The 13,029-nt window shown below is 38.1% G+C and overlaps 1 protein-coding gene across 1 annotated transcript; it reads right to left on the minus strand.

The window, feature by feature from the left end:
* Positions 1-9,900: 9,900 nt before the first annotated feature.
* On the minus strand, positions 9,901-11,583 carry LOC149813981 (transcription factor MYB30-like). Its single transcript, XM_089991937.1, has 3 exons — positions 11,356-11,583; positions 11,079-11,208; positions 9,901-10,961 (listed from the first exon to the last, which is right to left on the minus strand). Exons 1-3 carry the CDS (start codon positions 11,486-11,488, stop codon positions 10,349-10,351), a joined length of 876 nt encoding a protein of 291 aa, XP_089848063.1. The 5' UTR covers positions 11,489-11,583; the 3' UTR covers positions 9,901-10,348.
* Positions 11,584-13,029: the final 1,446 nt, after the last annotated feature.

Raw genomic sequence — 13,029 nt, forward strand, 5'->3', positions numbered from 1 at the left:
CTGCAGATAGAACGAGAAAACCGTGCACATCAACACAAGAACAAGCCACAGTGCAACATTCAGCCACAAAAAATTCAATCGAAAGAAACTACTGAAACACCAAGAAACTGACTAGGATCGTTGCACGATGTGAAAACAACAAAAAAGCACAACTTGAAAATAAAGCCGCACATATCAAGAACCAAAGTTTGAAGGGGGCAACAGAAAAGAGAACGGAACATTGGTATCTCCAAAAATAACACAGGTAAATCAATCCCTCGCTCGAAGCACACAAAATTTCTCAAAATAATATTTTAAGTGAGCCAGATATTAAGGAGTCAATTCTGTTTTCAGCGAAAGCGATAAAGTGCCCCAAAGCTAAAAAAGAAACACCAAGAAACAAATAACAGAAAAAAAAATCATAGCCAAGTTTTAACGACATGCAAAAATGAAAAACATTACAAGTAATTACATAACTCATGCCAAAAAACGTGACCAAAATTACCAAAACTGCCCAAGAAAAACACTTCTCAACCCTTGGGGACTCTACTAAGAGATACAACCACGCACATACACTGTGCACCCAAAGAAAAAAAAAACAGAGTCGAATTCTGATAACAAGAAACAAAAGAAAACTTCACAACAAGTAAATATGGAAAGCAATTTGATACAAAAGAATGCAACCAACAACTAGTAACTTCCCACATCGGAGACTAATACAAGAACTTCCATTCGACACCAACAAATTAAAATAAAAACAAATTGAGGGAAACCACCGCTCAAAAAGGCCATATCAATAGAAGGGGCCCAACCAATAGAAATTATCCAAAACAGAATAAAAACGTCTGCGATCTTAAACGCAGTACCAGACAGGCAGGGAGGAGCCATAAAAACAATAGCAACAAGCAACACCATGCTTACACGACAAAAAATGGACCAAAAAAACATAAAAATTAAAATTAAAGATTCTAAATCAAGAGGCAAACTCACACTCAATCGACCATAGCATGAGAATAAAACTGTCAAGACAAAAAACAAGTAATAAGAATCTTCAGATCATAAAAGCGAAAACTAGGTCCAAAAACATTGAAAAAAAATACAAGAGAAAAGGGATCCTTGCCCAAGACTAAAAACAAGGAAAAAAAAACGAGAATGAAACCTTGCCCTAGTAAACACCCAAGAAACCCTAATCATATAAAACCAACAAAGAAAGAATGTCCGAAACAAATAGAAGAATCGCAGAGAAAACTGCACAAAAAAATTTAAAAAACAACACCCAGAACAAAAGGAATAAGAAAGATGGAAAAATATGCACACAAGAAGAAGAAACCCATACCTTTGGGGTATGTTTGATGGCTTGTCCATGGTTGGACGAAATGAACAAAAAGAATGGAACAAAACATTGGTTCTGTTCATTCCGTAACAACTGTTCCAAGTCCAATGTTTGTTTGGACCGTAGTCAAATGCTATATTCCAAATGTCCATTGTTTGATGACGATGTGCGAACAACTTGGACAATTATGAATAATGGGTCAAATTAAAACAATATTGAAAATCTGTTGAAAGAGCAACAAAGCACATTTAAAAGACTCATTGACAGGAAAATTGTGCACACATGAATACAACTGACGACCCCACATAGGAGACTCTCATTCACAATTCCCCGCATGGATCACCTCTGCTGGCTTTCCAACCAGTTAATTGAGGTGGTCGGTTCAGTGAGTTGTATATAACTTGAAGGGCTTGAACTCAACAAAAAAGGGATGATGGTTGGTACCATAGATTAAACAAAAAAAAGTGGTCAAAACTGCAATGGATAGAATCATTCATCTGATGAAAAGAAATTCAACTACATTCTTGTTTTATAGTCAAGACTTACACATTCGACAACCAATATTATTTATGCACATCAAACAAGCGACACTGCAGGTAAATAGTACTTGGAATTTTAACATTTGGGAGATTACTGCATGTTTTATAGTCAAGCATTGTTCTTAACGATGCTAACCAGATGAAGATCAATAAATAGTAAGGTGTCAACCAAAATAGGATATTTTAATGAACCTTTTCATGCCCTTTTTCAGAATCCTACATAGTTAAAGAACTAATTTTTCCAAAATCAAACATGAAATTTTATCTCATGGTTAATCATAAATTGATAGGTACAAAAACTCAGATACCAAAACCAAAATTATACTTCTATAACTTCTCCCAGAGACCATCTTCATCTACCATTGATGGTGGTGATGTCTTTCTGATTATTATTATTGAAAATGCAACCCCAACAAGAGCGATAAGCAAACCATCAAATGGCAAAAAGACATGAACAGGCTGCAACTAAGTAGAACAGGTAAAACCATTTTCTCCTTTTCATTTCTTTAACACATAAATAAAAGACTAGTCAGGAAATACATGGAAGGATATCCATTTCTTCCATTGCAACCAAAGAGAAAAACCAGATTTTGATCCGAGAAATACCAAAAAAAATGCATAAACAAAAATGGGTTTTTTCCTTTTCTGCTCGTTATTTTACAAAATGCAAGAGCCGGGAAGAAATTACTGTCGACTTGATCAGTGGTGGCGCGAACGACGAGCAGAAGAAGCAAAATCCAAAATGGCAAGAAACCCATTCTAAAGAGACCTTCCATCTTCCTCTTTCATGGCTACAAACACTCTATTTTTTTCTTCCCTTTCTCCTTTTCCCAGAAATAACAACAAAATCTAGAGAGAGAGATTCTCCTTTTCACAGAAACAACAATAAAATATAGAAAGAGATGGATGCTTCTCAGTTCTATGCCTTCGTCAACATCTGTCAACAACGCATCGTAGGAACACTTAAGAAATGCATAAAAAAATCAATATAAAAGGTCATATGAAAGGTCGATGGGGCGGCAGAGTCACCGTGGCCAGCGGCAGACGAGGATGAGGAGCTACTATTTTGCTGCCAAAGGGATGCCCCCTCTTGGGGCCGAAGGCGGTGGTGCTGCCACCCATTGCTCCAACGTAGCCCTTGCATACTGAGAGAGAGAGAGACCCGCCGATGCATTTTTTTCTCATCTCTTCCATTCCTGTTCTTTTCGTAACAGGGGGGCAGGTGGATAAAAAATTACAAACCATTATGGACGCGGCAGACGCGCGGAACACATTCCACCGCGTCCAACGTTTGTCCGCTTTCGTTGTTCTCAACGAGATTTTCGTCTGAATCCTGATGAGAACAGTGCATCAAACATGCCCTTGGGGAACAAGAGGAACGAGTCGTACGACTGAAAAACACAAAAAGCGAACGATGAGGAGAAAAGAGGAGGCCTATTTATAGCTCGAAGGGTAGTGGACCCCTTAAGGACCCATCGACGGAAGCGATCGTTACACATATTCGAGTGAAAGAAATGTTTTATCTTGTTTCTTTTATTTTTTATTTTTAAGAGTCGGACGAGATTAGGGGTGTAAATGGGTCGGGTTTGGCTAGGACCCAGGTAGAACCAGACGTGGATCAGATTTTCAGGTACGGTTTTAGGTCTAAACCCGAGTCTAATCGAGTCTAATATAAAAAAAATCATACCCGGACCCGATAAAAACTATATGAACCAGATCTGAACTATACCCAATAAAATAATATTTTATCATTTTTACATTAAAATATTATGGGTTAATCGAAACTTGTGTCAGGTCCGGGTCTAGTATAAAATTTCACAAACTATACATGGATCATTGTGTTAATTCGACTCAGGTCTTAATCATGTCTTCTTATTTATCACCACACCCGAACCCTATAGTGTTTGATCCCGATAAGCCAGAACTGTTGATGCCCTTAGATGGAGGAGATAAGGAGCCCCTGGTAGGACTTAGTGGCTACCGTTTATGCACGTCACCTTGTGTTGAGATGTAGCTGGTTCAAAACCCAAAGGTATAGTTGTATAACCGGTAGGAGTCTGCTTAACCCCAGCTTGCCTTTAAAAAAAAGAGAGGGTCTAGTGGCTACCGATTGCCAAGAAAATGCTAAATAGCATTTTGATTGGTAAAATGCGATTTTGTTAAAATTTTATCACAATATATTCATAAAACAATGAAATTATTATAAAGTCATGATATTTTTATATTATCACCTTTTCTCAAGATATAATCACAACATTATCAAGTTTATATTGTGCTTTTTGTTCCTAAAATTTGTGTTATTACATGGGCAATCAAAAGTGTAAGCATCTTCTACAAAACTCATGAGAATCTCTATGCAGTGTTGTCCACCAAAATCTAGATTGGAGGACCTTCGCAACGGTCTTCCGACTAGAAAAGTGGCTTCCACAGGCCAAAGAATGACATAACTTTAGAATGGACGTGAATTCCTCTTCAAGGACACACACCTTCGAATAATTTGGTCAGGACATAATCGAAACAACTTTGAATTCTTCCAGAAATAATGTTTCACCTATGCCATAAAACGATCTCTCTCATTCTTATTCCAATGCGCAAGGAACTCTCTAGTCACCAAGTAGTTGATGATGTCTGCAAACCAGGGCAGACACTTGCATGAAGAAGTTGCTCATCCAGAAAGGGATCATCAATCCATCCCTGATCAGTGGATGTCTCCACCGTCAGTTTGAACAGATGGTCTGCTACAAGATTCTCATATCCACTTTTATCTTGAATCTGGAGATCAAATTATTGTAGTAGAAGGATCCATCGAATGAGGCACATTTTGATATCATTTTTACTTATCAGATACTGCTAAACGACATGATCTGAGTAAATGAAAACCTTGGAGCCCAATAAGTATGAACAAAACTTCTCTAAGGCAAATACCACAGCTAGCAGTTTCTTCTAAGTGGTCATATAATTCATCTGAGCATCAGAGAGGGTCCTACTAGCGTAATAGATGACATAAGACCTTCGTTCGATCTTCTGGCCAAGAATGCCCCCGACCACATAATCAGAAGCGTCACACTTGATTTTGAAAGGTACTGACCAATCAAGAGATCGAAGGATAGGAGTTGTGGTTAGTGCCTTCTTCAGAGACAAAAATGCCTTTAGACAGGCATTATCGAAAAAAAATGACTGGTCCTTCGCGAGCAGGTTACATAATGGTTTAGAAATTTTGCTAAAATCCTTAATGAATCGTCTATAGAAACCTGCATGTCCAAAAAATGATCAGACCTATCGCACTAAGGTCGGTAGAGATAATTTGGCAATGGACTCCACTTTGGCCTTATCGACCCCCAATCTCCCGTTGAACCATAAAATGACTCGTCTCCCAACTGAGCACAAGATTTATCTCCATGCATCATTTTAGTACTCTCACTAATCTTTAAAGACAATCATCAAATGAAGAGCCATACACCAAAAAGTCATCCATAAATATCTCTAGGATACAATCTTCCATGTGAGAGAAAATGGCTATCATGCACCATTTAAAAGTTGTCGGGGCATTGCAGGGCCCAAACAACATTCTCCTAAATATGAAGGTGCCATAGAGACAGGTGAACATAGTCTTCTCCTGGTCTTCAGGTTGAACACTCACCTAATTGTATCTTGAATATCCATACATGAAACTGAAATAGTGTTGATCAACAAGTCTCTCTAAGATCTGATCGATGAACAACAATAGGAAGTGATCTTTTCATGTTGTATTGTTCAACTTTTGATAATCAATGCTTACTCGCCACCCCATGGTAGTCCTCATAAGGACGCTTTCTCTTTTCTTATTAATTACAACAGTGATACCAGACTTCTTGGGTACAACCAAGATGGGGGCTCACCCACTGACTATCAGAGATAGAATAAATGATCATCGCGTCCAACCACTTGACTACCTCCTTCTTCATCACCTCCTTCATGTATGGATTTATCCTCCTTTGCATCTCTCTTAAGGGCTTGGCACCCTCGTTCGTGATAATCCAATGCGTGCAAAATGAGGGGGTCTATCTCTTTCAGTTCTGCCACCGACCATTCAATCGCCTCTTTATGCTTGTGCAAAACCTGCAAAAGTTGACACTCTTGAGCGGGGTCCTCTACTAGCTCAACAAGCTCGAAGTCAAGTGAGCGTCGCCTTGGCATACACCTGTGGGTAGATCAATGTAGAAACCATCCTAAAGAAGGGTTGTTCTACCTAAACCTACCATGCACACGTGATCAACCACACAAACCATGAAACATGCAAAATAAATAAATAAAGCAGAAAATAGGAAACACACACCGCACACTTGCACCCAAACAAATATTTTGCAGAAAGCAAACTATGTGCACAGTACCAATCATGCACAGTCACCTACTAAGGGAGTAACCTACTAGGTGGGCCATGCAAAAAAAGTAAATTGGTCTCTAGAGCTTGCAAGTAACATAGTTCTACAAATCTTAATTACAAAAACAAACTAACAATCCTAATTAATGAGCAGAAAAATAAACTAGCAATCCTAAATAAATAACAGTCCTAAATAATGCGAGAACACACGAGAGACAATAAAGTGAATACTCATTTTTCTATTGCCGTTCCACGGCAACGACGCTAAAAATTTGGTGTAAGTTTTATGAAATAGATTTTTAAAGAGATATTTTTAATAAAAAAATATTTTATGAAAGCCACACACCAAATAATAAAAACCAACTCACACTAGGGTGAGATCCGGGTTGAACTCAGGGAACAAAAGAAGAAACTTTGTATTACACAAAATGACAAGATTTATTGCCTTTAAAATAAAAATAAATAAAAACAACTAACTATTACAAAGAATTTTCTATTATAGAGGACTAAAAAAGAATAATAAATGGCCTTATTACAATATCAAATTAATGAATTAATTAAATTTAATCTAAAATAAAAGAAAAAGGTCTTCAGTTGCTTGAGCTCTAGTTTCTTTGATCTTCACTGCTTATGTTTCTCACAACTCTTAATATGACCAGTACTTTGGATCACTTGATAAGGGCTCTCTGAGGGGCCTTTAAGGGACCTTCAGAAAACTTTGAGGGACCTCAGAGGGCTCTTTAGGGATACTTTTGAGAGCCTATCTCACATCCAACCACTTTCTTGCAAAACAAAAACACAAAACGAGCCAAACAAAGCAAAGAAACTATAACAAAAATCTAATATTTTAAACAAAAAAATCAAGAAACTAATCTAATAAACTATAATATACTTGTAACAAACTAAAGCAAGTTAACTAAAAGATGAATTGTAACAAATTGTTTAACAAACTAACAACATGAAGCAAATTTAAAACAAACAAACTAACTAAAATAAAGAGAAATGTTGAATCAAAACTAACTAATTAACAAACTAACTAGTTCTCGCTACTTGTAAACAAACAACAAATTCTAAATAAAATGTTAACTAAATGTAATTATAAAACATGTAAATCTACTCTAACTAATTAAAATTAAAACTAACTTAAATGTAGCTAGCAACTAATGTTGGATTGTTATATGAGTTAAATAATACAAAAGAATGTATTCATAACTAATCATTATGCTATAAAAGTCTAAGACAAGCTGAGTATGCTAACACAATGGTGCAACCGATTGAAAAATAAATAAAAACATGGAAACTACTCACTAAATAACCAACTAAACAAAACTTGAATAATGATCAGCATCAATCGCACATATTTAGAATTTGCGTGAATGACATTGATATCAGAACACACTGGTTCTGTTCAACACTTAACTACAAGCTATATCGACTAACTAAACATGAAAACATGCATATTTAATCCAATAAAAACTTAAACACAAAAGAAAATTTATCTAGACTAAACTAACTAGGCTAAAATACGTTTGCTACAAATTAAGCTAATTAATTGTTGATCACGTTGATGCATGAATTGTGATTAATCAACGTGAATCACGCTGTTTGCTAGAGATCTAGAAAATAATCTTGATTATCATACCATGTTTTAACACTGATGCCAGCAGCCTGCGGATCGAAATCTTGAATCTAATCAAGTGAGTTTTGGTATTACACGAACAAACGATCAAGACAAATATTTTTTCAAAGCAAGTCTGTTGATCGAAATTCGTGAAGATGTTGATTCACTCACTCATAAACCCATCCAACAGATCTACAGGCCCATTGGCTATTTTACACTACGCATGTTTCAAAAATAGAAAAGAAAGAAAAAAAAAATAAAATTTCCTAGATTACCAACACACGAAACAAATGACAATACTTATTACAAACTAAAGATTTCAAAAGTTTACATGTTATTCTATGCTAAATGCAATGCGAAATCATGTTTTATTCTTGCAACGAAACAAAATACAACTGAACTACATGTAAAACAAATAAAGAAACGAGAAAAGAAGAAGCAAATCTCACGATTCGCCTCCAATGGAGGGTTGAGAAGAAGAGACAGTCTCTCTCTTTGGGATGCACGTGCTTCTATCGATGGGGATAAGAATAACTAACGCCAGAAGGGAATAAAGGCAAGAAGAGAACTGGAGAGAAAGAGGGAAAAAACTGGGGAGAACCTGTTGAAAATGAAAAAGGAGGAGGAAGAGAATAGGAGGAGGAAGAAGAGGGCATATTTTCTCAAGTGAGAGGTGCCCCTCTCTTCTCAAAATTAAGTTTTTATACTAATTAATTAGGTCAAAACATAATTTTTTAAAAACTCCATTAAATGTTTAAGAATTTTAAATGAGCACTTCTAGAAAAACGTGTTTCATAAAAAGGCAATTCTAAACAAAATAAAATACTAGTTGAAATTTCTAAACTAATTAAACTACAATTGAAAAAGTCTTAAAATACTTAAAACACTAAAAAAATGCATAAAGGAGTTTAAACATGTGATTTTATCTTTATTTTGAATTTCAAAACAATTTCTCAAAAATATTGATAAGAATGAGGTTTTACTGTATTTTTTTTCAATGGATCATGCATAGAAATATATGTATACGATGTGCATGATCACAAAGTCCTTTGAAAGGGTCACAACATTTCATCATGTCGTCGTTTCATGGGGATCTCTAGGCGTTAGGAATCGCCATGCTGCTGCACGATGCTCACCTTCCAAAAAGAGATAGGATTTATTGAACCATCCAGCACACTGGCCCATTAGAGCATTACTGAAGGGACCGGGGGTCCCAGACTGTGAGACGCGTCATAGCACGGAAGCCCCTCTGGAAGGGGGCGAGGGTTCCCAAGGTTAGAGCTCTCCATCGTTCTAACCTAGCATGATATACTGTGCCAGCTTTGGGAAATAGCGTTGCTCAACTTGATTGCAGGCTAAAGGCTGGTACCTCACCCCAAAAAATCCGTCCATGCATCCCATTCTTTATGAAATGCCAATTAGAGTTTTTTTTTGTCTTCAATTTATTACTCAAAGAAACCACATATGGGATCGAAGAATTGGTCACGCTGGCTCAGCCAGCCATATACCTGCCAAAGGTGTAAAATTCTGATGCCATGAAGGGCCTATGCTAACTAAGTGTCAGATTGTGCAAAAGGGTGACGATTCTTTAAAACCATCTTGCAAATAAGAAATGACCCGTTTTATTTCTGATATTAAACCCAATTTCCAGTAGTGATTAAACTATAAAAGTTGATTTTGATCGGATCATTACCAGGTGGATCCATCAATAGTGTCAAGGGGACTTGACATTGCACGCGAACATGCCATTAGACACTGGGATCATTTAATTATTTTTTGTTTTAATTATTTGTACTTTATACGTTAAATACTAAAAATAGGTGCACTTGTGTCCTACTCTTAGCAAAGAGAACATGCATTTGTGTTTCAAAAAAAAACTGTATCACATAGATTCCTATCCCTGTGAGATATTCTAAAACATTGTTTTTCATTTATACGTGATAAAAAGAATTGTTTCTGTCTCTCTCTTCCAAAAAAAAAGTCACATTCATGTCTTGAATTTGTCACATCGATCCGTATTTGTATCCATATCCATGCGACGTAGGCTAAAACACGATAATCATGTATATGGCGGATCAAATTTTTTTATTTCTAACTCTACTCAAAGAGAACAAATAACAAGTCATGGATACAATACAACCAGGGTGAGCAACTTAATTATCACACATAAATGGTCTCGAGAACAAGTCTATGGTGGGATTGTTGAATCAACCATCCCACTTTCTCATCATCAAACATTTTGCCCCCGTAAGCACACAGAGACTATGCCATACATTTTTCCATATTCTTTTCCCCCTCAGTTTTTACCTCACATCTGCACAAGTCCAGCGTTCGGATTTCTTTTCTACACGGGGGGCGGAAATTCTCCTCACGGGACGAATTTTCACAGCAACCCCACTTTTCACAAACCGTCAACCGACAAAAATTGCGAAATTCAAGATAGGAAAAAGTGAAAGCTCTTTTAATCTCTATGGCCGTCCTTCTCTGTCTCCCTCGCCTGACTCCGGCCAATCCCCTCAAAATTCCGGCGTCAATTGCATTTGCCCCGCTTCCATCAACACGTTCAACCAGAAATTCATGTTATCGTCTTGATACATGGAGAACGGCAACGGAGAGAGTGGCACACAGTACGCCGGATCGGCCGGAAAACCGTCGCTGCCGCCGAATTTCTCTTCTTTGATTGCCTCCATCCAGAATTCGTCCATCCCACATAGATTTTCAGGCCAAAACTCGGCTGAATTGCAGGACTGGATCGCATTAGACTCCAATGAGTCCATGCATTCGTCGTCGGCAGCGGAGGCTATCGCCGCTCTGTTCTCGCACGTTAAGATCGACGACGACGATTCGGCGTTCGAAAACGAGGAATTGCTCGATGATTGCTGCGGCGACACCGGCGTTTGGATCGAGTTCTCGCACTCGGTCGAAGTCGGGATACTGGGTTCTATCTGTTGGGGAGGTTTTACAGTTTCTTTCAATTGTTTGGCTTTGTCATCTGCAGCTTGAGTGCTGTTGCTGGCCTGACTTGCTGGTGTTGTGTTCTGTTTCAATCTCTTCTTCAGGTGGGTATGCCACACATTCTTGATTTCATTGTCTGTTCTTCCCGGCAATCTCGCCGCGATCGCAGACCACCTAGAAATCCAAAGAAAAACAGAATTTTGTTAGTGCCAATGCCCAGATCATGATTGCAATTAACACTGTTCTCAATCAAAGACTACAAGTAATTAATCGAAAGCATTGGACGCTCACCTGTTTCCCAGCAATTCATGTAGTTGGATGATGGTCTCTTCTTCCTCTCTATTGAAATTCCCTCTCTTGATGTCTGGCCTCAAGTAATTAGTCCATCTTAGTCTGCAACTCTTGCCGCACCTCAAGAGTCCTGCAAATTTTCCCAAAGACAAAAAACACTCATTAATTGGAAAATCCCAAAAAAGGATTGGAAAACGAAAACAGAGGAGAACACCAAAGTATCTTTTCAGATTCAGCACTCTAGCAAGAAACCAAGTTCGAGAATTGGGGGTCTTACCAGCTTGTTTAGGGAGTGCCCTCCAATTGCCATGGCCATATTTTTGGATGTAAGCAACCAGAATCTGGTCTTCTTCAGGGGTCCATGGTCCTTTCTTGAGTCCCATCTTCTCACAACAAGGTGCCCTCACCATCTTTGCTGCTCTTTTGCAATTTGGTTCCAAGTTCCTTAGAAGAGTTCAACTCCCACTTTAAGGACTCGATAGGTGGTCATCCTCCTTCCTGCGAAGCTGCCCCTTATTTATAGAGAGAACGAAGGACACTACCCTCCAAATTGGGGGTCCCCCCCCGTGTACACGTGCTGTACCGCAAGGTCCGCAATTTCGTCGAAAATGACCCACTTGATTCATTATCTCTCTGCTACTGTAGTAAACTTGGCGGCTGTATATTTTCCTTTGGAAAAAGAAAAACCTTGTGGACGGACGGCTATAATAAATCTCCCATTGATTATTAAAGGATTTTTTCAAAATGACGCCTATGCTTTTGGCATAATTCAAAAAACGTTTGGATGTTTTCAGAAAAGCACCCAAAAAAGAACAACAAACTTATCTTAAAATGAACTGCAGTTGCTGGTGCAAAGACATTACATTTTTTGACCTTCCAACAATTAGGACATAGACTTGTTTTCATACGCCAAACAGAGTTTGGGAGGCTAATGAATTGATATCTTCCTTAGTTAATGTTATGATTTTATTGTTTTCTATTCACCTTAGAATATATCGATCTTTGGATCACTAACGTCTTCACTGGTTCAACTATTAGAACAGAGAAATCCAACTTTGGAAAAAAAGAAAGAAGCAATCATCAATAAAATAAAAGGCGGTTGTATATTTGGACACATATTTATGCATTTAAGCAGTTGATCACCCTCCATCTTGGGGACAGGGCCTGTCAGGTGTGGGGCCCAAGACTTGATGGAGGGCGATCAGGTGCTTAATGCACAATTTTTGTGCAATCATATTCCGGACTCGTATCTAACACTTGCTACAAGTTTAAACACCGAAACGGTTCATGGATGCCTACAAGGGCTCTATCTTATTGGTTAGGGGGCGACCATCGTTTATCCCACCTGACATGGGGATGACCATTGTTTGACCCACAAGGGGGCATTTCTTGTTTCAAGGTCGAGCCTAGGTGTACTCTTCGCGGTCTGCAGAGAGAACCTCAAGAAACGGTTTGGATTTGGGTTGAGCCTTTTAAGCACAATTATTAGTAGAGTCCAGAAATTATTCTGCTCATATTTGAACTAGTCCATCTACTAATCAGGCTATGTTAGGCCTGGGTGGCTTAGGCAACCCAAACCTGTCCCGTCTTGCATTTGCAAAAAAAAAAAAAAAAATTGACGTTTGAATTATACTGAAAATTTCTGTTTTAATTAGAAAATTACCTTATTATCATGTCGGGCAGAGAAAGGTAAGAAAAAGTGAGAAGGGCTATCTAAAATACAAAAGTGATAAATGGGGAGAGAGGGACACAAGAGGTTATGTCCCCTTACGGGTTCTAGGATGCTTCTTTCAAACGGGGGGATTGCGTGTAAGGCATGACGTTCTCTCTCTCTGACAGTCGAAAAATCGTGTTTGGGACAAGTGGAATCTCCCAAAGGATGACTTTCTGGGAGAGTGCTGGAAAAGTTGAACAGGTGGGGTTCACACACACACACTGTTTGAATCCTTTG

This window comes from Nuphar pumila, chromosome 16, assembly GCF_984573655.1.
Source record: "Nuphar pumila chromosome 16, dmNupPumi1.hap1.1, whole genome shotgun sequence".
Classification (NCBI taxonomy): Eukaryota; Viridiplantae; Streptophyta; class Magnoliopsida; order Nymphaeales; family Nymphaeaceae; genus Nuphar; species Nuphar pumila.

Excerpts from the sequence above, each read along its gene's own strand:
- LOC149813981 (XM_089991937.1), bottom strand. The coding sequence starts at position 11,488 with ATGGTGAGGGCACCTTGTTGTGAGAAGATGGGACTCAAGAAAGGACCA. Across the intron at positions 11,209-11,355 it reads GGCACTCCCTAAACAAGCTG|GACTCTTGAGGTGCGGCAAG; the intron begins GTAAGACCCCCA and ends GAAAATTTGCAG. Across the intron at positions 10,962-11,078 it reads CATGAATTGCTGGGAAACAG|GTGGTCTGCGATCGCGGCGA; the intron begins GTGAGCGTCCAA and ends TTGGATTTCTAG.